Raw genomic sequence first — 25,162 nt, 5'->3', positions numbered from 1 at the left:
CTCGGTATTATATGGCGCAATCTCAACCTGCAGGTTCTAAGCATCCCAGAACATTCAACAAAACAATAATGCATAGCCATTTTTCCTCTTAAAAACACAACAAAAAATCGCGACATGTCTACTCTTCATAGCTAAATTTCGGAAAAATAGAGCGTATGGCGCTCACAAGCAGTATACGCTCTCCCATATAATTCCAACTAATAAATAAATAACTAAAACTTACATAGTGCCAGGGACAGGCGTTTATCTTCTCGCTTGCACGGGGTGCCAACCTCAAATCACTATGGCCGATTAGTTTCACACAGGGGAAACACGCTAACACTTCTTTCACGGACGACAATCATATCAACGTTGAGAGAAGCTGATTAGAGCAGCCAATATTATTTCGTTTGCGCGTGGTCTATGGATGCGCGCGGTCGCTTGTTTTGCTAGGGCAATGGCCGATACACAGCGATGCCCCATTATCGTGCCCCTCCCCATCCGCCGCTCAGCGGGTATGAGGGCAGGGGGGCATTTGAAGTTCTTTGCTATCATCGACGCTGTTGTCCACAGGCTCTAAAGACACTATGAGTTTAAAGAAACTTTTGATATTTTTTACGCCCATCCGGTGGCATAATCGGTGCAACAAGAGGGCGGCAGTGATGAACTTTCAAGCTACAGTGAATTCTGAACAAACTTCAATGACAGCATATTTTAATCCCAACTCTTATGAGCGATCCCATAACTGGATAAGAGAGGAAAACATCATCGCTTTGAAGAAGACAACCTTTCAAAACAATTTTATCCAGTGTCAAAAGATCCTTGACGTTGGCTGCGGGACCGGAGACTTCACAAGTGATGTGCTACTGCCCTGGAACCAACCCTGCCACTCGATTGTAGCCGTCGACGCATCCACGCTGATGGTAGACTATGCAAGAAGAAATCACGCTCATTCGCGAATCCGCTACGAGGTCCTTGACATAACGACGCCGGACGTTACCCTATTCCTGGACAAACACGGCAAGTTTACTCGGATCTACTCCTTCTGCTGCTTGAACTGGATTAAAGACCAGGAGGCGGCGTTCAGGAACATTGGCAGGCTCTTGACAGATGATGGAGAGTGCCTGCTTCTGTTCACTGCTCCATTTTTTCTTTACGACGTTTGGCTAGAGATGGCCAAAATGGAACGCTGGAAAGACATCATTGGTGTGAGTATTGGACCGTGTTTTTTTTTTAATATATATATATATATATATATATATATGGAGCAGTCTTGAATTGAAAGAGCATGCTTGGCTGATTTGTTTTTAAGATATTGATAATTAAAGCAGCCGAAGCCAAAGCTGACGTTTCTTCACCTACCGCGGATCGCATGTCTGACCGCTCGCTCATTTTTCGAAATACTGCACTGGGGTTCTTTTCAGATACCCAGAGACAATAAGTAATATTGTTACGCTTTTCTGATAACGAGTAGAACATAAGTTCTTACTATCGATGTTTGAAACTCAATGCCATATTTTGATAGGGTAATGCCATATGTACCTACGAGTAAATACAATTTTCTACCCTCGTCTCTTGTACTGCAGCTTACAAAAAGCAAACCAATTAGTCGGTGACAGGCTAAGATTTCAGTGGAGGCTCCGTTTCAAGCACGCGCTTGTTGACCTTCACCGGGCTGCTCGAGAAGGATGCGGACCACGCACTTGGCAACAACTACAGTAACTGGTAAATTTTGGAACATTTCATAAAGTGTGTGGCCTATAAAATAAAAGTGCTACGTCTTACATTTAAATTCTACTGCCACCGATTTCTGCTAAATTGTTCTAGTCGTAATCCTTTTCGTCCATTTATTTGCCAAAACAACGTAGAAGAATAAAAGCCTCCGCATTGCCACCTCTCCCTTTATGAAACGTCATAGGAGTCGGATCGCGCTAACTCGGCCATTGGGCTGAAGCCCAACCTTCGACGCGCTGATTGAACACGAGCCCCGGCCGAACACTGACGCAGCACTCATGCCAAATCTCAGGCCTCGATCGATCTGACTCTGATGACGTTGCGGAAACCTTCCGCTTATGTAGGTCGTGCTAATTTGTACATTATATTATGTTTTAGATTTTGTGTTGCTAAATGGTGTGGGACTCATTGTTGTGTACGAGGGTACCCTAAAGAAACCGGTATTTGTTATTACGAAATTGCGTATTTATTTGTAAACGCTGAAATTTCAGTAGCCTTCAAAGTACTTTCTGCCTAATGCAATGCATCTTATCAAGACGTTTCTGCCAATGCTCTAGGTAACCTAGAAGCTCGTGATTTGAATGCCTTTCCGTGCTACAGTTTTATTTTCTTCAGCTCTTAGACGTCATAGAACACTGTTTCATTTTGGTAACTTTTTCATGCGGTGTAACAAAACAAAAAGTCACAAGGGGCGAGTTCGGATGTATAGGAAGGGTGTTGCAAGAGAATCATGCCGTTCTTGGTCGAAAACAGCGGAACACTCAGAGAGGGGTGACGGTCACGTTGTCACGGTGGACGAACCTGTCACGCGAAAACTCGGGTCGTCATTCTGTCCAAACCGCGCTGAGTGTTCATAGGTCTTTGACCAAAAATGACCTCTCCCGCGTTCACCTCCTTACTTCACCCAACCTTACTTCCCCGGATGAAATAAAAAAAGTTATCAAAAAGTGAAACTGTGTGCCGATGTGCAAGAAGAAAACAAAAAGCGGCACTAGCATTGAAAGGTACCAAAATCAACGAGTTTGCACTCATTTCGTGTATTGAGCCGACATGACTGGATATGGACATTTCATTAGGTGGAGAGTACTTTCAGGATGACTAAAATATGAGCATGCAAAAATACATACACAATTATGTAAATACAAGTTTCGTTTTTTCGGGGTCCACACTTGTATATAGCCAACAACCCCTCGAAATAAATTCTTCATTCATTCATTCATTCATTCATTCATTCATTCATTCATTCATTCATTCATTCATTCATTCATTCATTCAGAAATGTTTTGTTCATTCTTTCATTAATTTCTTTATTTTATGAGCACATGAACAGCTTGATGCCTTGATATTGATGCACAACAGATTGATCACAGGTTAGTTACAATCGCCACAAAAGTGGCGATTGTAACGCCGAGAGCATTATAACGCCGAGAGCATTATACCAGTGTAGAATCTGGGTCATGGGTCTGGTTGCGATGATTTCACTAATTTGGAAAGTCAGAGAAATCCGGAAAAATTGACTAGGAACAAAAATATTAATGGCTGTGTAAGATCAGGACATTCAATCAATCCATAAATACATTTATACAGGAAAATTATATCTCGCGCACGCCGTCTAGAGCACGAAGTAGGGCAGTTGCGTCGTTCAAAGCGTTTCGCAGAAGAACAGTAAACAGTACGACCAATATAACGGTCATAGAAGCATGTATTATTCACGCCATTGTATGTTTAATTAAATTTGAAGGTAAACGTTATATTCTTTTGTAATTAAGCATACCCACGCCATATTATTGGCCGGAATAGCACCCATGGGAGGATTTATTATAACGTTTACCACCTAAAATTAAAGCTCTATTTGCGGTCACACAAACTAAATACTCAACTTCTACTTACATTTTCTGTTGAGCAACTATCATACCTTGCTACATTAAGGGTTCCGAAGAAGTAATACCTAGAAATATTTATTTGGAGGTTGTTAAACTTCGAAACATTTCTTCATTGAAATGATTGTATCTAATTTTTGCTTGCACATATAATACTGAAATTGAATTCAATAAAAGTAACTAATTTTAGATCTTTTTTATTTGATATAAAGGTCATTAAATATTTGAAATAGGTGACAGTTAAGAATTTGCCAAACGCTGGCAAATATTAATAAAGGCGAAGAGGTTAGAAATTTTTTTCTTTATCTTTTAAAATATGGGAGTTTTGTTTAAATTATAGTTATATATAATAAAAACGTTTTGCGAGTTTTCCCAAAAATCCTATTGCAGTAGCTTTAAAAGTGACAAAATTGCGAACGGTCAAACATGTGGTTCCCAACGGGTGAGAGAAACGTAGGCTTTCGCCTCGGCTGGTCAGTAACTTGATAACAAATTGTCTACCAAGCTTGCCCTTTCCTGCCTTCTTCATTCCAAGAAAACTCCCAAAGCGTACATTTTTTTTTCGGCAAAATCAAAATTCGATCTTAAAACCGTGCCTGGGTAGAAAAAAAATATATTCAAATGCTGGTTAAAAAAAAACAAAAAAACTTTTAGACAAAAAAAGAAACTGATGCGTGTATACGTTAATACCCGCTCTTAGACGAAGAAGAAGCGACTCCTCAACGGACACAGTCGCCCCACATGAAGGAACCTTGTTGTTATTGAAACGTCGGGCCCCTTGATAGTTAGAAATTGGTTGGAAAATATTTTTAATTTCTTATAATTCGATCCCAACAAGGCAGTCTTCTGTCGAATGCGTTTACTTTTCCTTGCCATTGCAAGGTATGCAGCGCACTTTACGTTTCAGTTGCAGATATCAGTGGGCATGATTATGCATTAATCTTCTCCTAGTTCAATATTTTTTCTATGTTTCTGACAATATAGACTAAACGATCGTTGTTCCCGGGGAGGATATCTGATAAAAAAGTGTTAGTAAATTAACCTATAAATTGCATCCAGTGCATAATAAGACATTAATAAAATATTGTATTTAACACAAAATATACTTACTTGTACACAGCTGCAGAACTTACCAATAAACGTGTCTTGTTTTTTGTTTTTTTTTTCGCATCCGGGGGCACTTTATTAACGCAGTCGCATCCGAGGGTGGTCCAATGGAGGGAAGGCGAGGAACGCAAGAGAATGTCTACGAAACCACTTTCAATCCCTGGCTCCACCTAGCAGAAAGTGGGATCCAAAGTTAAGACACAATAGGCACACAAGTGGCTTTTGGGAAGCCCAATTTAGGTCACTGCAGCTCAATAAAACCTGCAGCATCCAGCTTCCTTGGCCGAGGAAGTGTTCGCGCTCACATGAAAACGCGCTCGCGTCTTTTCATACGAAAACCAAGGCAAAACCGCCTGTACCGGCGATTTCCAAAAATGGTCCATTATCAACCGTACCAGGCGGTGGCGTCACGATCTTCCACTAACGGAACCGCTCTAGCGTCAGAAGAAAGTTGTAAAATCTGGATGACGTCACCGGCACTTCGGTACCTTCAAGCGTACTGTGCCATTCAAAGACAACTTGAAAAAAAGAAAGAAAAGAAAAGCGGACAGGCGGACCCATTAAGGCGTGTGTACTTGGGGGTATCTATTTGGTATTTTGTTTGCTTTTGGAGACTGCATTTTGCTCGTGCCTTGTTTCCTGTCCTCTGTATGGTCGTTTGACTCCAAGTGCGCAATCGGTTCAGCTTTGCCCTGGAGTCTGACGATCCCTAGCACCTTAAATTGTCCTGGAAAAAACGTTTTCGAATTTTCAAAAATGCATTTATGATACTGAGTACAAGATAAGTGGAAATGTAATTAAGACACAGTAGCAAACGCTACAGGAGAAATATATTTTCAGGATACCGAAATACTACCAAAAGTATTTAAGATACAGTATCTTGAGTGCAGTATTTAAGATAAGCACACGTCTTAATTGGGTCAACAGCTAGTGATGTTCAAAGCAGAGTGTCGCGGTGTTGTTCGTGACTTACATGTGTTAATAAGTGAACGATACACTGTTTTATCTCTAAAAAAAAGCCCATTCTCAATACAAAAAAAAAAAAGTACTAGATTTAAGGAAAGCATAAATGCATAAATATATACACCAAGGAAGCGAAAGGATCTGAAAAGTTACAAGTGGCGGAGGGTTAGGTCTAGCTCGCGAGTTCGGTGTAGATAACGGGCCGCAGGCTGGTCAACTCGACTCGACCTTGGCGCGCTCTTCCCTACCGGACTCAACTCGACTTTGGGGTCGAGTTGAGTCAGGTGGGGAAGGGCGCTTCGGTCTTGAGGTCTCTCTAGGTGTTGGCGGGATCTTGATTTGCAACGCGAGCTTTCGGTCTTGCTCGGCGTCAGATGTGGACACCGTCCCTGCTCCCAAAGAGGTCAGGTCAGTCCCTCCAAATTGGCGCCAAGACCCATCCATAAGCAGCAGACTTTGTTGGACCTCTTGAGGCCCAAGCGACAATGGAGGTCCAGCGTCCTGACACAGCCTGGTTCGAATATCCCACGCAGCTCGCTCTCCCGCTGCTTTTACTTTTTTCATCTTCCCACATGCACTTCTTTTCCTTCTGTCTGGAATCGGCCACGACAACATGTTCGGCATTCTGGAGCCTGACTGAACCGCGCAATGTAAAAAAGTAATTAGGCACGGAGTCCTACCAAGAGCCAAAGAGGCCGACGGTCGGGTTCGTATAAAACGATCTCACTCAAGCAAAGTTGTTCAAATTGCTACGACAAAAGGGCAGAAAAAACAAGCTCGCGAGTGCTTTGCACGAGTTGTCAGGCAAATAAGCGAGCATCCAGCAGACGGAGCTCGGTTCGGCAACACGCGACGTGAGCACGGACGCGCCTGTTTCCAGACGAGTTCTCGGCGCTCACTTCCCCGTAAGGCATCCGCCGTCTTCCTGCGGCAGACCCGAAGAGAGGGGACGAAGTAAAGGCAGCAGCAATTCGCAAGCCACATCCGAGAACGTCCCGCAACTTGAAATTCTACCTCGGAGTGCACGGGAGCGGAACACTGCACTTCACGCACTCGTAACCTCCGACACCGCTGTCTCAGCACCTCGAGTTCCGCCGGCGTTAGAAACAACAAAACACGATGCAATTAAAATCCTTGGTGTAAGAGTCTACCGGCGTTCACTTTGACAAGAAGCGCACCGACGATGTTGAGGAAAAAGTAAGACGAGATGTGTTCTGGAGCGATGCCATGTTGAAGCTCTCAGCGTTAGGCTTGAGGGGCACTGGCGTTAGGCCCCGCAGGATTACGGATATGGTGTGTCTGGTGGGCACGACAGTTTCTGCTGTACTTTAGAGAGACGACAGAAGCACTCAAAGGCATGAAGCGCAAGCGTTCTTTTCCCCTGTGGGTTTTGTGCCGGTTGTTGAGATTTAGTTTTAGTTTAGTTGTTTAGTTTAGCCCGGGAGAAGGAGGCTGGTTCGTTTGTTCCAAATGTTTGCACTTTACTTCGAATGCAAGGCGGATGGTTTTGGTTAATAGGTACCCTGAAGTCACACTGTTAGTAATGACATTGAAATCTAAATTCCACATTGGTTTGTGTGTTCGCTAAACATATTATATGACGCATATATCTGTGGTCAACATCTTATAGTGGCATAGTGTGCCCCAGAGTTGCGCAATACGTACTAAAATAATATCCATATATATCTGGAAATAATTTTAATAAGTCCGGTAGCGATCCTTTTTTTTTGTGTGCGACTTACTTACAATCCAGTTCAAGAGTAACCTCAACCCTCTTCGCTGCTAGCACTACCAGCGCTGGCCGCCTTTCACACATTTGAGTATCCGCTAGACAGATATTCTTCCAAAGTTATAGCTGCATGTGGAGGATATTTTCATGCTCATAATTATCTGCGCAGTCACGATATATCTATCTTAACTTGATATTAATTCTTCAACTTACCATTGCTTTTTATTACACCTGTCGTTCTTGTAGAGAATTTATAAACAATGCCGGGCATAAAAGCAATTCTATTTTTATAGATCAAAAACAAAACCTTCATAATCTCGAACTGTTGCGTGGTATCAAAGTTGCAAAAATAAAAAGAGTTCGAAAAATTCATTGGACTGTGTTTACGCAATTCTATTGCCATGGAAAAAATTAGGGCTTTCGGAAACCATCCTTTCTTTGTGCAGTACCGCATGTGCATGCAATTTATTCCCATAGATTACATTCGCAAACCAAGCGGAAGAGAAATATATCAAAAATTCCTGTCACGCCATCGGCGCTTAGTCGGAGATCGAGCACCAAGAAATGAGCCAGTAATGTGATTAAGAACCCACAATAGGAAAAAAAATGCTTAAGGGTGCAACTGGTTTTCCGGATCGTCTATCTATAATGATCAATCAGTCGGCGGGTTCTAACCATTTTAAATAAACCAGAGAGTACACTGATACGCTTCCCACATCCTTATCAGCACGGGGTCAAAAATCGCAACACATCCGCTTTTCTGAGATTCGGCGCCGAAAGTAATGGGCGCCGTCGGATATGAGACTGCAAATCACAAGCGGTCGCTTTTCGTGCTTCATAGCGGGCGACACACGCAGACTAAGTTTCGAATGTGTGCGATTCGCAAGGCGGGTAACGCGATTGCCTGCGATTGACTGTCCTGCGTCAAATTGCGAATTCAGGTTTCTGTGCCGAATGGTTTTTACACTGTTTTTTGTATATTACACCCACACTGTGTGCTCTTGCTGCTTTTGGAAATAGAGCTACTACTAATATTGCCACGAATGACGAGGTGACGAACAAGAAATATCTGAGGAAATTGAAACGTTTAATGGGGCGAACTTCTGCCCAAAACAAAAAATGAAAGCCCTGTAATGCCGGATTAGAGCGCAGCTCTTGAGGAGGAAGAGGGGAAGGGTACCAAGGGGCGGGTATACCCCTCCTCCCTCCTCCTCACGTCCTCATCCTCCCTCCTCCGTCGTCTCACGGGGGTCACGTGACCTCACGGGGGTCACGTGACCTCACGAGGTCACGTGACCATTATGGGGTCACGTGACGCTGACGTCATCAGTGACGTCACTGATAACGTCATCAGTGCCGATGCCGGTGACGTCATCAGTGACGATGACAATGCGGATTCCGATGACGTCATCAGTGACGTCACCGATGACGTCATCAGGGATGATGCCGATGCGGATGCCGATGACGTCATCAGTGACGTCACTGATGACGTTATCAGGGACGATGACGATGCGAATGCCGATGACGTCATCAGCAGGCTTGGGTAGTAACGCGTTACTAGTAACGCGTTACTAGTAACGCGTTACTCCAACTTCGTTACTTTTTCGGTAACTTGTAACTAACGAGTTACTTTTTAAGAAAGTAACTTGTAACTGTAGTTCTATTACTTTTTCTGAGGTAACAATGAAAGTAACGATGTTACTTTTGTCGTTACTTTTCAGTTTTTTACGAATAATATATCATTGAACGAGTATAATCTAGCCATTCCTTGCACTTTCCAGATTGTCTGTTCCGACATTTCGAGTGTCAGTTGGCCTTGCACAAACTTGGGTATACGTTCTTTCTCGCGAGTCACGACCCGAATATAGCCACGTGTAGATTTGATGGAAAAAAAGAAGAAAAGAAGAATCTAGTTATCTTTACGCACGTGCTTGTACTTTGTGACTGAACACTTATATCTTAGTATCTTAAAGCACTATCTCTGTTGCAGTTTTTTTTTTCTGCGCACACTCTTTTAATCGGGTGAATCAACCGTGAAACAACAATACACGCGAGGGCACTTCGTATGTTTCGTATTTTGATTTGCGCCCCAACTCCAGCGTGGTGTCAACAGTGGAGGCAAAATTTACTGTTGTTTGCGCGGGGTTTGTTTCTGGCTTGCCGTGTACGTACTGAAATATGCCGAAGACTCCATGAACCCAGCGCAACCGTCAACGAGCAAGCAATGTGCTAGTGCTACCAAGGATTGATGAGAACAAAGAATTAGTATGAACGGCGTACAGACAGTATTTTGCTGTGTGAAGGGGGTTGCTAACAATTTGACGGCAGTATGCAAACTTTGCAGCAAGGAGTACTCCGACAACAAGTCTTCGTATTTAAATCTGAGAAAACACATTCAGTTGAATTTTGGACTTCATTTTTTTTTATAATATTGACTAACTTTCCAGCTAAACTATGAAGTTCCAATTTACCGCTATGGTGAACGCTTTGCTGATTCGTGTCTATATTTTTTTTCTTTCAGACACTAGTTTTTCCTAAATTTTTTGTGTTATCGAAAAGTAACTTAAAAGTAACGTCGTTACTTTTTGAAAGGAACTGAAACTGTAGCGAGTTACTCTTTTGTTGCGGTAACTGTAACGGTAACTTCGCTACTTTTTTCTGAAAGTAACTGTAACTGTAACGAATTACTTTTTAAAAGTAACTTACCCAAGATTGGTCATCAGTAGGTCACTAATGACGTCATCAGTGACGATTACAATGACGTCAGCGGTGACGTCACTGATGACGTCATCAATGACGATGACGACGTCGTTGACGTCACTTATGACGTCCCTGATGATCTCATCAGTGAGGTCACGCGTCCCATATGACGTCATCAGTGACGTCGCGCGTCCCATAATGCACCGCGCGGTTACGCCGACGTCGACGGCGACGCCGCGCAAGCCGGTAACGGGGGCCTAAGGGCTGCGCTCTACAATCAATCACGAAAGCACAAGCTATAGACCGACACGCGGAGCGGCTCTGTTTACCAACACGGCCGGAAGGCCGCGCATGCGCGGTAGCTATGTGGGCAAAAGCATCCCGGCTCTCCGTTTTTTCGCCATTGCGCTCTATGGCGTGCGCTCGTTGTTGACGTTGCAGGGACGCTTGTATCTTTATTTGTGCGTCGTATTTCCTCATAACGTATGTCGTATGCTATGCCCGACTATTTGAACTCGTTGCCCGAGCCTGAACGGTAGCGGTATCGAAACAAACTGTGCGTGGACGGCGTTGCCTACGAGGATCCGCACGCCGTAAACAAGGCCTAGGTGTTGGACTTCCGACGTAAAGTTGCTGCCACGGAAGTCGACGGCTCAGGTCGTCGTTTATTTAGTTTTCGCCAAGTCAGTTCACGGCCGACACGGTGCAGGCCTACAAGTCTCTCAAGGCCTACGATTACATCGAGTCGGTTTCCGCACCGCCGGCGGGATCAGCAGACTGTGGGTCTGCGGAAGTGTGTGTATTCATTAATTGATTAAATACACAGAGCGTCTTCAAGTCAAGGTATGATATTTTTCATACCCTCGTGACCACAAGGCATTACAACCAGTAAAGGTTTGTCCGTTCTGCAGTCTTGGCGGTAACAGGTTACAAGTAACGGCGTTACCAGGAATGCGTTACTTTTTTCAGTAACGTAGTTCCCTACTCGCTACGTTCTTGACACAGTAACGGGTAACGTACTTATGCTACTATTTCAAATAACGTAGTTACGTTAGTCGTTAGTACTTCCCAAGTCTTAAAGAAATCGCACTTCAATTGTTTCCGTGTTTTAGGCGTGAAGCCATGTTTTCTTTGCGATTTTTCTCGTAAGTATTTAGGTGAAACCGTAAAAAGAGATAAAGTATTTATGTTCAGCTTCTGCTTGATATATGACCTGTATCGTCAAAACCGTAAAATGTGTTAAATCATAATTTAAAAAAGTATCGCAGAAGTAACGTGCCTTACTTTTTATCGGTAGCGGTAACGCGTTTCTTTTATATTTAGGTAACGTAGCTCAGTAACGCGTACCTTTTATTTGCAAGTAACGAGTGACGTATTTCGTTACTTTTTTTCGGTAACGCCTACAACTCTGCCGTTCTGTCGCCGATCCCCTTCTGCTCGGTAGCACGGGCGTAGCGGGCCTCCGACGAGCGCTTGGCCTGTGCGTTGTGCGCGAACACCGTGGGAACAAAATCCGGGTGGTCTTGATCAGACGACGGTTTCCCTGCACATAAGCAAGCCTCGCGACGGAGATTGGAATGGAAGCCGCACTTGCCTCCAAGAAAGTGTTTGCCGCACAAACGGTCGTTCGCGCGACGCGACCATTCTTTTCGATCCACGGATATTATCCACCTTCTATGCCTTTCAGAGTCTGCCGGGAACTTGTGGAAACTCACTCCGCTGCTTTTCTTGTACATTTCGGTGCAATTAACGACAACACAGCTTCGCGACATGCTGAAATGCTATGACGCCCATGCGAAACGTGCGCGCTTTTGCCCACACCCCCCGGCTCCGGCGCGATCGCAGCGCCGCCGCAGCTCCGTGACGTCAAACCCGCGTGTCGGTGTATAGGCAGGGAGGAGGGAATGTACAGGTGCCACACTGACACCATTTGAACGCGTTGCAAGCGTCTCTTTTTTTGTCTGTGCCTAGATCGCGCTTCTTACATCCTTTATATTACAATAAAACAAACAGCTCGAACAAAAGTTTTAAGGTTAAAGGATGAACACAGTAATAAAAATTATATTTAATACATTTTTTTTTCGGTCTAGGACACCAAGGACCTTTTCCCAAACATCTGGCATCGCGATCCGTCACCAAGCATGAACGAACTTGAGAATGCTGTGCGACAATTAATTGTCGACGCAGGAATGTCAACCCTTTCATGCGAGTTCTATTCGACAGTGGCACATGTCCCCAGTTATGCAGGAGTGCTTGGTAAGTAGTATGCATTATTTTTTGCCGTCAGCAAGGGGGAAACACATGTGGTGCTCAGTATATTCCAAATTGCTCTGTGTATACTGCATAGAAAATTAGCACTTCAGAGCACTGATCGTGTATCGCAAGAAACTCATATCAGAAATACATTAGCGTACAGTATATACATTTGTGAATGTCGCGAAAATTAAAAAAATAATATGCAAAATGTCCGGATTAAAATTAACTGTTAGGCTAGTTGGTTACACAGAATAAATATCGAAATGCGCAAAGGACAAGGACGAGACGTAGAACAAGATAGGAAAAGCGCTTACTATAAACTGACATTTTAATTCATTAGTAGTGAAAGACTAGGAGGCAGTGAGGGAAGTGTTAATTAAAAATACAGGAAGAGATGATAATAAGGTAAAGAAATTGTGAAATTTGTTTTTGGAAATCATATAAATTAAACAAAACATAAATGTTTCATGATAGCCTTAAAAATCTCCAGGAAAAATTGTTTATGAAAAGAATTCGAGGGAGCTTATTTTTTTGTCAGACAGACCTATAGGCGGTGCACTAATGCACGTATACCCTTTAGCTTGATGGCGTGGACCTCATAAATATCTCTGCTGTTCCGGTTATAATACCGCTTGAGGACTTTAGTTTGGCTTAACACTGGGAAGCATTTGCAGTCTCTCACGTGAGTGGCTAGATGTCCAGCCGGTGTCGACTTAAATAAAAGGGCACGCTCTCGCAGTTTACGAGCATACGATATATCATTTACCTGCGGGAGACCCTACCTTGGCGAAACTGAAAGGTGTGTTAACATCAGACTGCGAGAGCATGCATGCTCCCTCTCTTTTGAATTACTTTGCATAAGAAAATTGAGTGAAAACCATTCGAAGAAAACAAGTTGCAGGCCGCTGAGTCAATGTTTGTTTCAGTTAGTATTAAAACATTCTGATCATCTAATATATATGACAAATAAACCAGTAACTGGTCCGAATGCTTGTGTAAACTTCTTATATAAATGTGCAGTATTTTAGGGCCACTTTAGTTTTAACAGGCTTCCAAGGTATATTTTCAGTACTTATCGCACTGCAGACGATTTGAACACGGTTGTTAACACTACAAGACTTTCTTGATTTTCGCTCCATTACGAGATTTTCAACAAATCACCGTCATTTTCAATACGAATATCTGCCTTGTGCCCGTTCTGACGGAAAAAGAATTTTCCGTTCCTTACCCGCACGAACTTGCAACGTTTAACATTTTTATCTAGCAGGCTGCTTTGCACTGCAGAGCAATTGCCTCAGTGCCCGGTAAAGTTCTTATCATCAACGATAGGCTTGTCCCTGATTGCCGCGCACTTAGCAACTCAACGGTCACGTACAGAACGGTGTCTGAATCGTACGATTATTGGTGGGATATTTTCTTCGCGAGGACCCAACCTGTGCACTGTCTCGATACCATCAGTTGTTGGCACGGGCAGTTGAAGCTGAGTGGCTAGTAGAGTGTCGAACCGAAATTGGTATCGGTTTGGTTCGGGTTCTGGTTCACGGTTTTCAGCTCAGTTTCGGTTCAGATCTGGGAAGCAAAAATAACGATTCGAACCGGTTTGGACCGTTACGAACCTTTCTTTTGAGAACATATTTTCGGATTTGTTTTGGCAACAGGCACTCGGTTGAACGGTTCGGAAGTTGTTCGAACTTGTTTGAACCGGTTTGAACTGCTAAATTCAGAACCTATTTTCCTAGTTGTTTTCACATTAGGTACAATTACAACCTTGGAACGAGTAATGATATAGCTTCTTATCATTCGTACAATCCACTTTTAGTTTCGGGTGCCAAAGATAAAAATTGCGTCACTTAATTTCGACGAAGCATTAAAAGAAAAACGTTATTAACATAAAAAACGTCGTATTTATACTACTCAACATCTATTTGTTTAACTCGCTCGCACATATTTTACTGGAATCGAAAGGTTATCAGTCTGGTGGCTCGTCTAAAACACCCGTGATGGATACAACTTTGCGTTGCAGAATTAAAAGTTAAATGCTAGTTGGTGCTCTTGAACTTAGGAGTTAATTAAAGAACATAAAATCGTGAATGGGCAGCTTCTCGCCATATATATCGTGAAATATAGTTTACGAAATAAGTTTCACAATATATGCATATTGCCGCGCGCGCAGCTGGCCAAGTAGGCAGCGCGCGCGTAGCCTAACGGTTATCGCGCCTGCCTCCCACGCTAAAAGTCAGGGTTCGATTCCGGGGAGCGACGTGTATTTTGTTTATTCCTGCAACCTAGTGTTTCTGGAGACAGCCCCGCACAACTTCTGTTCGGGCGTCGGTTGAGGACACGGCCTCATAGGGCTCAAGATGAAGCTCCTCCGCGGCCACCGTCGCCCACTCGCGTGGCAAGGAGGAATCAGTTGTATAAACGGAAACAAGCTCATGCATTCAACCAACGACCTGCTGCCCGCGAGTTGCCTCCTCTACGTTCTGAAAAAAGAGTTTGGGTACAGTCAAAACAGTGTCCGGCCATGGTGCTCATCCCAGGACAGCGTCCCCGCAGCTATCTGGTGGAAGCTGACCACAGTGAAGCGGTCTTTAAGCGCAACCACAGGGGACTGGTTGGGTTTGCATCCCCAAGGTCACTGGTTGAACAACCAGGCAGCCAATGGTGCGCCTCCATTCCCAATAGCTGCTCAGCAGAATATTAGCAGTGACCCAAGAAGGCCACCTGTGTCGACAAGTTCCTATCGGACTCGCAGCGGACGAGCCGTGGCCCACTCCAGACGTTTAATTCAATGTTTTATTCAGACAATATACATCAGACAGTTGTCTAGGGGGCCGTCGCAAAAGGCCACTAAATGCCTGACGAGGCGTCGACCCCCTCTCTCCCCCCCCCCCCCCCCCCCCCGCACATCACTCAGCGTGCCACACACGAAGGCAGAATAATGAAAACTTGCGAAACGTAAACAAGCATATGAAAACCATAAGCACAACAGTGCACACGGATAGCACAGCATAAAGGTCAAGAAATAACAAATAACTTGCTTTGATAAAAAAAAAGAAGTATTAAACATGACACAGCACATATCATAACACTCTAAGAAACAAATAAAAAAACCGAGAACGCAGTCACTCTTAATATGACAGAAAGTAAAGCCTGAATTGATACACTGTCTTATGGTGAATTCCACTCGTAGATCTGGAGCGCTTTCCAAAATCCGCGAGGGAGGTGAAATTCCGCTCCGTGGGACCCGCTCCGAATCGACGAGGGGAAGATAAACTTGCATTTTTGGAGCGACCTCCCCCACACCCCTTCCCATCCCTTCTCCCTCCGCCGTACAAAATGGCCGCTGGTCGAACTTGACCAGTCCCACCAACGCCTCAGCCGGCTAACCTTTACGACGACCAGTGACGACTGTCACTGCTTAGCTGCAGAAGTAACACGCGACACAGACCGGGCGAAATTATACGTACCACGGCGCTCATGTCACAAATAACGAAGACGTCCGCGTTCGGCACCGTCACACACCTTTCGGCCGCCTCGAAGCGGCGGGGCACGGACAGCGATTGCCAGCGGTGGAGTTCAGATTTGTAGTACGACTTTAATAAACACAGAGGTAACAAACCATTACTTGCGCGGTCGTTGCCTAACCACTTCTTGCTTTATTTCACGGGAAAACGCCGACGGAATGCAGTGCAAAAAGGTAAACAATCACTGGCTGCAGAATGAATAGGCCTAACCTTGCGTCTGCCTCCGGCTTTTCTGTCGTTCCTTTTCTCGTTCTTCCTCTCGCGATCACAGAGTCAGCGCTTACAATTTGCCACGCTCCACATTCCCGGCTTTTTATCCCTGATCTACGCGAAGTAGAAGCGTTGGAGCCGTCACAATCCAGAGTAAACAACCGACGCACCCGAACAGATCCAACTCAACGACCGGCCGAGCGGCCCGCCGATCTCTCCAACCTCGCCGCGGATGTGCACCGCCGATTTAGACGGAAATCACGTGGGCCGCTCTGTCAACTTCCGGAGAGATCTGTGAAACCCCGCCGAGCAAGTTCGGCGGCGTTTGGGGCGCTCCGTGGAGCGGGCGCTGCCAGAGATCTACGAGCGGAAGATGACCAACTTGATCCAGATCTGCGAGCGGAATATGCGCGCTCCAAATGGAGCGCTTTTGGAGCGCTCGAGATCTGCGAGCGGAATTCACCATTAGATTATAGCCATCAGATCAGGATGGTCATTTAAAAGGATGGGTATCTGGTTAGATAGTTTTTGGTTGCCGTAGTTTGTGCGTACTTTTTCTCTTGTGTAGTTTGTAGATATAAGATTGTATGTATGTTCTCTCCAAAGGTACTGTTGAAAGAAGGCTGTTGGCTCGGACTTTATAATTTCTTTTATAACATTTTGCAATGTTAATAATTGGTGCTTTCTGAAAAGTGGAGCAGAATGACTCCTGTACGGTGGATTTTCTATTGAACGCAGGACTTGCTTTTGCAGTGTGTATATAGGCTGTCTATATTTGTTTTTGTAGTTGTTCCCCATACAAGTAGGCAGTAGTTAAAACGAGAATGAACCAATGCGCAGTATAACTGTTTCTTTATTTGACGTGGCAATAAATGTCTAACTCTACAGATAAGACCAATGAAGCGCGAGATCTCGGTTCTTAGTTTGTCTACATGAAAAGACCAGCTTAAGTTTTCGTGAAACAAAACGCCAAGGAATTTGTGCGAAACAACCCGTTCAATAATTTCACTTGGATATTGTATGAGGATTTTTTGCTCGACACATTTATTGCGTGGTCTAAAAATTATATACTTATTTTTTTTTAGTATTCAATTCTAGCTTATTTGCTATGAGCATAATGATACATTTCTGCGCCACGTACTGGTATGGTGCTCAATCTCTTGAAGGTTTTTCCCAGAAAAAAATATATTAGTGTCATCAGCGTAAAGAATTATATTCCAGAAAGCGGTGTGTTAGTTATGTCGTTGATATACACTAAAAATAACAGCGGGCCAAGGATAGAGCCCTGCGGGACACCATGCTTGATTTTACCCATATTTGACTTCGCGTTATTAACGTCTGTATATTGCAACCGATTAGATAAATAACTGTTTATTAGGCTAAGCGAATTCCATCTAATCCCACATCTATAAGGTTTTCCCAATTAAATATCGTGCTTGATTGAATAGAACGCTTTTTTTAAGTCAATGAATACGCCTACTGTATACAGTTGGTGTTCAAAATTAGCAATTATTTTATCTTTTAGGCTTAACAGTGCGATTTCCGTCGAGTTTTTCTACTGGAAGCCGTACTGTTGTTCTGATATAAGATTTGTCATTTTAAAGTAGTGTAGAATTCGTTCATTGATAACTTGTTCTATAGTTTTCGAAAACACTGGTAGAACAGAAATTTGTATATAATTGTTTAAATCATTTTTATCCCCTCCTTTATGTATTACTGCCTTGTAAGGGCGGACAGTTTAAAAACATTGCAGTTTATGGGACCATTTAGAACAATAAGCGGGTCTGCTTCGACACAAGAACTGTTTTGGCGAAAATGCGGCCTCTAAGGGGGGATGTAGTGGTCGCTAGTTTTGAGTTTAAAAGGTCCAGTTAGTGGCGCCCTCTTAGTGTGAAGGGGGCGTGCATGTTCTTTAGAGGAAGCAAAGGAGAGTTTTACACGAGCAGCCGTGGGTGTCGAATGTATTTTACTGAGCTCAGCCTCACAGGGTTTAGGAGGTAGACTTTGAATCCCCTATTGTTTGCGCTTGTCTCTTCACTCTCCTCTGTTCCTTTCTATTTGCGCTCAATTATAACAATGTGGAAGGAACAAACTTCGCTTGGTGGTTCTTGGTGCAGCCCACTGGTTGAATAGAAGGCCAGTAAGGTTTCGTCCTCCCCCGAGGATGATTGCTTTCCCCGGTCCGTGGGTGCCTCCCTCGAAGTCCCGATCAGGACCGGTCGATCGTTGGGTGCTGCGATGGCTGGAGGGTCACTCGTTTCCGGTCAGCTCAGTGACGCTCAGGCTCGGTGGTCGGGGAAATATGAATATATTTAGAGATGACGAGCAGATTTTTAGAAAACAAAACAAGGACACGTCGCGCTTCTGCGAACTGTCGCTCGCGACAGCCTCAGTCAACGATGATGCGCCTCGGCGCCAAGTGCCCAACAGCGCACGGTGCAGGCAGACTACTTTGTCGCGCACGACAAACTTACGCGGCCCTCGGACCGCGGGACACAAACCCGGCCCTCGAACCGCGGACCCGTTTCAACTAAACCCGTCCTCGCTCGCCAGGACCTCAAAACCCACGTACTGACGATGGGCCTGACCAATCAGGGAGATTAAGCAATCCTATTGGCCCTAGTGACAGCAAACTCTCCACGCATACAAGGTGAGCAGCCAAGGCTTCCCTACCACCCTTTCCGCCCTCGCTCCACGAAAACGATTCTAATGCGGCTCTGGTAACGGCTACTCGGCTCGCTTCCCACGCGGCCATGTCAGCCCGTTCCCGTAAATTCCCTTGGACGGTGCCGCCAAAAGAAATGGATGAGCCGTTGGGGCGCCCTTCACGGATAGCTCAGGTCGGGCAGACTTGACGAGCTATCATGTCTAAACTAGGGGGAAATTTGCGGCATGCCTCCAAGGCCCATTTACCTTCTTATTTAAGCTGGAAAGTTTATGCGGAGCGGAAAAGACGAGTCTACATTGACCCGATTCGCTGTTTTATTGAGCTTGTGGGAGAAGTTGTGAAGATAGGGTACAATAAGAGGCCCTGTGGTGCGGTCTCTTGGACTGCGTCTCTTAACTCCTTCATGCTTGACTTCCCTGAGGAGGCATTCGGTAACTGCTGTTAATAAAGACGAAGGGTACCCCGCGGAGTCAAATCGAGATATTTGCACTTCGAAGCTCGTATGCACTTTGTGCTTGCATAATTTCTTAAGAGAGTTATTTTAGACAGGGTTTGGCAATGCTCCTCTTAATAAACTTTGAGTGTGCTGAGCTATAGCTAAGGAGTGTTTTTTTTTCTGTAGATTCGTAGGACCAGCAGATATTGTGGTTTTTTATGAACAGTCTAAGGTCTAGGAATCTTATGGATCGAGTTTCTAGGGACCGCAGACATAGAAAAAGGCCAGATCTGGTGTTTCAGCTTGTATAATCCACGCGGCAACTTAGATTCGAGACCACATAGCTAAATAGATAAAATGAAAGCACAAACAAATAGCCGAGCGGGGGTTGACTTATATTGTCGCTTGTATTTCCTCTGTGTTTTACTCGACGGCACTGCGATGGAGTCTGGTACAATGAAAATGAAGACAATATAAATAACGACTGAGACTAGGTTAATTCCTTATTTAAACTGATTCATGGTAACCAAAAAAATCTTTTTACGAAAGGAATTATTTTTAAGCCTATTTTTATTATATGAAGAGTCTCCATTATATTTTTTCGGTGCATACAATTATTTATACCTCTTGGTATACGAACGCCAAAGGAGACAGGGGACACACAAAAACTCGTCAGACACGGACAGCTTTTGCGTGTCCCTAGTCTCCTTTTGCGTTGGCATACCAAGATGTTTAACCAGCACGCTCTCACGATTCTATCTATAAATATTTATGACTGAAATCCGGCAATGCATCAAACAATTTTACTTCTAATTAAAATAGAAATTGTGCTAGCGTTTCCGCATTCCTCAACATTATATTTGTGCTTCTTATGTTGAAGACAAGCGTTTTTCCTGAAAAGAAATAACTGCATACCGATTGCTAAGCTGTTGTGCCACCTGATGATCTCAGTTGATATAGTTAGTTAGAAGACGAAATGCCACTAATAATAAGACTTGACCTTTCGTCGCATTTGTTCGAAACTTTAGTCTCACCCAACGGACCCTCTGTCGTTTAATAACTAATCAATTTGTAGGATATTTCCAAAACATTGACCTTCGAAGTAGTATGTTTTTTTTGTTTTTTACATTTTATTCCCTGAACATGACCAGAACTGCCACACGGAGATAGTGCGCTCATCGCGCACGGCGACCCAGCAAAGTTCGCATATATTGACCAACATAATACGCATGTCTTTCCCATTCTGCCTTGTTATTTTAGTGCGATGAAAACATTACACTTCATCCTTCTGTGCGAATCCTGCAAGTAGCGCTTGCTCAACAAGGAAAGGCATGGGCGGCCACGACCAAAGGTAGAAATAGGAACCGGTTTGAACCGATTCGCGCTTGGTGGAGGAAACCATAGCGAAATATTGTTTGTAGGACTTAATCTTAACCAAACCGGAACAAAATACAAAACGCTGAACGCGAACCTGAACCGAACCGGAATGATGACCGGTTTAACACTCTAAATGTAGGAATAGTGAACAGTCTTCTAACGTAAAACCCGATTAAACGTTTTACAACCCAGGCTCAAATTCTATGCAGACATCCTGGTTCCGACTGTGTCTGTGAAAGCAGGCGCATCGAAGGAGGAGACATCAAACATGAGGAGCGAACTGTCATCCAGGCTGATGAAGAGATTCAAGATGACACCCAACGGTTCGAGCTTCGACATCAATCTCTTTCTTTTTCACACTAAGAAGGTCCTCCAAGATGTCCCACAATAGGGTAAAGGAAAGAGAGTGATAATAAAACTTTTTTTAAAGACGTTACGAAATAATGCTTCAGAACCTTTGAGGCATTAGCTCCCCGGTTACCTATGTATAGTTTTTATCAATCTTGTACGACACAAGCGAACTCGGTTTAATGTCAAGGGAGCACAATCCTGACGGCAGCCGAAAAACTGATTAGTGTCGTAGAGCTCCATGAAACAGCCCAAGATGGGGAGATGACAGTGAAAGACCGCACAACTGGTACGAGGACAAAAAATATTCACATTGGACAGCGCTTGTCCAGTGTATCTTTCTTCTATGTTCTCGTCCCCGTCGCGCTGTTTTTCACTATGAACTCGCCCAGATGTTCATTCTAATAGGGAGCTCCCTCCCTCAAAGCTAAATCGTGGCTGACCTGAGAAAAACGCAGCAATTTTACCTGCAGGGCGAATAACATTTTTCTCTACCCCCTCTCACTAAGGAATGCCAAGATTGTTAATTAGTGGATGGCTCACTCAGTAGAAACATGATTCTTACTAATTTAACCCAATCCAATCACTTACGGGCTTGGCCTAGGCAACTTGTGCGAAAAAGAAATTGCGATAAGCGTGATTTACCGGTTTGCAGAATTCCTGTGGTGTCAATGGCCCAGCTCCGAATTCGACCATGAGCGTGTGACCTACCCTGCTTGGCTGCCCTAAAGAGCGCTATGGCGTGGAGCAACTCTGGCTGCAGTCAGGATATCGCTCTCATAAGATAAGACACAGTTCGCGTCGTTCGTATACGTTAGGTGAGCACTGTACACTGCTTGACGCTTTGGCACGTACGCTCCATATGGAGTTTTAATGCGACAGCACTTATTACCTACACGACCCCCCCCCCCCCCCCCCCCCGCCCTCGGATTTATTGGACGTTCTGGCCTCCTAATGTACAGTAAGTCTGCGCAGTAGACCATTTCAGCTCACAATCTCACACTCCTTTATAATAGCACCCTCTTCGAAGGACCTGACAATCTTGACGTCTTCCTCGACGTCTTCCGAGAGGTCTTCCTTATGGTCGTCCTAGAGGTCATCCTAGACGTCGTTCTTGACGTCGTCTTAGACGTCGTAATAAAGGTCGTCCTTGAAGTCGTCCCAAACCTCGCCTTTGATGTCCTCCTCTAGGTCCTAGGACATCGTCCTCGACGTCTTCCTTGACGTCGTCCTTGAGCTTGTTCTAGACGAATGATATCGCACGGCAAAGACAACCAACAATAGTTTTTTCTGCAGCTATTTTTTTTTGATTGTTTCTTTTTTGTGTTTACATCTACCATGTGGGTATTCCTTCGTGTGCATGTGTGCCTGCGATTCGCAGCTCTTGGACGCAGAACGCGCATTTAGATTGCTGGGTGGCATGATTATCACGATTTTTATCGAACTGAGAGGTATGGAGGGTACAACTAACTGGCCAGTAGGTCAGCTGTTTCTAAATCAATAGATGCATGACAGCTCAACACTTAGCTTCTTAAATCAGGTGGCAGCTTGCGCCACCTAGAAAGTGTAGCAGTAACCACTAGAGAGCGCTAAAAGGGATTTTTTTTACTCCGGGCTTCTGAGGTTGCACATTACCACATACAGCATATATGCACAAAACGAACAAGAACCGACGTACTGAGCACCAGCTACAGGCATATACACTTCAGCAGTACAAAAACGCACAAACAACTCCGATGCGACAGGTGCGCGAGTCGCTATTCTAACCACCTACCGACCCGATTTGTATATATGCCCTACCATATTCGGCCAATGTTTCGGGTAGTGAGTACCGCTGTTTTCTAGATAAATACAGAGAGTATTTGCAAGTGTTATAGGTATACAAGTGCTATTTTTATTTATATTGCTAGGCTATACAATTCTCTTAATGTAGCGCTTCGAATGACAACATGATAGGAAAGTAATCTGCCAAAAAAAAAAAAAAAAAAAAAACACGACAGGGCATGGTCCCGATTAATTATTTCGGTTTGAGATTCACAGACTGATAAGTTTTCTCAAACCATGTTACCCCATGATCGTTCCGTGTATGTAATAGTGCCGCGTGCATGATCGAGAAGAAACGATTTCAATACATCTAGATGATTCGTTTTTACTCCTAACCCGAGTGAAAAGATAAAGAGGCGAGAATGATCTTGCCTAATCAGTCTCGCCGTAGCTCACTCCCGAACTTTCTAAGTCGAATGTCCGAGAGGCCGAGTACAGTAGATAAGGAGCTAATTTTGGCTTTGCCCACCCACACTCTTTTTTTTATTGGACCGCAGGGTCAAGTATCTACCTGAAGCGAAGATTTTGATCCAGACGCCGTTCTACACAGGTCAGGTTTCAGCGAAGTATCGACAATCTATTGTGTTATCTGGTGCTTGGGAACATTCCGCAAGTCCGAAACGCGGACAATCCAGACCCGAATTGCGAAAAGACAAGTAAAGTGGCACATGAGATTTCAGACGACAAGGTCAAGTAGCGTCGATGGTCCGAAAGGTGGTCTGATGTTCACGGAGGGTCTGGCTCGGTCAAGGACAATGTGAGGTCATGTCCGGTGATTCCAGCGGAAGTTGTCTAGGTACGAACGTGACGCGTAGTAGAGAAAAGAAAAACGAAGAGGCACGCCTGAAGGTACCGCAGGTTTCAATGATCAATACAACTACAGAGGCGCTCACTAGAGAGCAGAGAGAAGATGACACACTTATTAAGTGTTTTGATGTGGTTGGGCAAATCACGAGAACGCCTAAGTCTAGGACGAAGTTTCAGTCCTTCGTGAAAATCGACCTGTTCTACAGGTATGTTGAGTACTCGTCAGGGAGGAAGACAACCCAACTGGTACTCCCGAAATCCCGAAAAAGCTCTGACAGGCAGTGATAACATTCGCAAATTCGCTCGCAACGGCATCATGTCCGGGCACCAAGGAATGAAGAATACGCTGAACTTGGTGACAAGAATTTTTCTGGCCTGGGATGAAAAGCGATATTAGAAGGTACAGTCGGCACGGAATGAAACGCGAACAGTGGGTGCATGGTTTTCGCTAGATGCTGCACCACCTGAACCAGATGAGAGCTGCAAGAAGATGGCTCCTCCTTCGATGTGTTAGACTCTTGCTTAGTGCATCCAAACCTTCGGTGTTGCGTCTCTAGGTGACTCAGCGTGGGTCGAAAACCATGCGCTCCTCGTTCGCGTTTCATTCCGTGCCGACTGTACGTCCGATCATGCGATCTCTGTCAGCGCACGGTGCCAAAAGAAAAAGTTGTCAGGGCAACTTGGGGGAATATGCCCACGACTGAGACGCCATTCGAGAAAGTGGGAATCAACATTATTCGACCCATCGCACCAATAGACAGTTTTAGGATAGGGGGCCCGAACGTTTGGGTTACCCTAAGAAATTGGGGGATCCAAATGCAGGTCGACGGTGTATAAAATAGGAGTTTCGCAACGCAGCTCAGCGCGCTTACGTTTCCTGCTTGCATCGTGAATGCGGCTAACGAGCGCAATAATCGAAAAAAAGTAAAAAAATATGTGTTCAGCAAGAACTTTTTGTTTACAAATAATAGTTATGGTAAATCCCAATCAAGCCGTCTAAAACAAGATACACTCTTAAATCAGTATAATTATTGTTGGGCGTGTGATTGCGAAGGAACTTCAATATAGGTATAGAGTAGAGTAAAACGAGATAACTATTTAACGAGCACTACGAGGACGGCGGGCCACGAGAGCGGGGAGGAGTAGCGGCGGGTCACGCGAGCGGCGAGAGCGGGGGGGGGGGGGGGGGGGGGGGTCCTGTTGGGCTTCCGTTCTGGGTGCCGCTGACCCTCGTGACGCCACTGCGAGAAACAAGTACAGTGGCCAAAGTTTACTATAAGATCACGCGACGCGAGTGTCGACCGCAGGGCCGACCAACGCCGTGCCGCGGAGGGAGGGGGGGTTGCGGCGATACAGGAGAGATTAGGCGCGTGGGCACAAAGCTGTTTCCGGTGCGAGCGTCGTCTGCAAGGCTATTCCGCTGACCGCACAGAACCCCTGCTCCTTATCTGCTGGCAGAGCTAAGCGTGGTACTGCTCATGCGCAGCATAAACCAACGTTACTCGACCAACTAAGTTGGCAAATTCCCACGGAGAGCGTGATTCCTTCTCGTACCCCTCAGCCGGGCTAACGCTGTTCGAAGTGCCAACCTTCCTGCTCGCTGCGGTGCGTCTTGCA

General features: G+C 44.7%; 1 protein-coding gene across 1 annotated transcript; it reads left to right on the top strand.

Moving 5' to 3' along the window:
• Nucleotides 1-528: 528 nt before the first annotated feature.
• On the top strand, nucleotides 529-23,836 carry LOC8037284 (juvenile hormone acid O-methyltransferase). The gene is made up of 4 exons (XM_040212697.1): nucleotides 529-1,187; nucleotides 12,183-12,348; nucleotides 20,776-20,889; nucleotides 23,236-23,836. The coding sequence occupies exons 1-4, from the start codon at nucleotides 567-569 to the stop codon at nucleotides 23,265-23,267; spliced, it is 933 nt and encodes a 310-aa protein (XP_040068631.1). The 5' UTR covers nucleotides 529-566; the 3' UTR covers nucleotides 23,268-23,836.
• Nucleotides 23,837-25,162: the final 1,326 nt, after the last annotated feature.

The sequence above is a fragment of the Ixodes scapularis genome, unplaced genomic scaffold, assembly GCF_016920785.2.
Source record: "Ixodes scapularis isolate PalLabHiFi unplaced genomic scaffold, ASM1692078v2 PGA_scaffold5__190_contigs__length_132052651, whole genome shotgun sequence".
NCBI lineage: Eukaryota > Metazoa > Arthropoda > Arachnida > Ixodida > Ixodidae > Ixodes > Ixodes scapularis.
The sequence above is the reverse complement of the archived record's forward strand: the minus strand, read 5'-3'. Positions and strand labels throughout refer to the sequence as shown.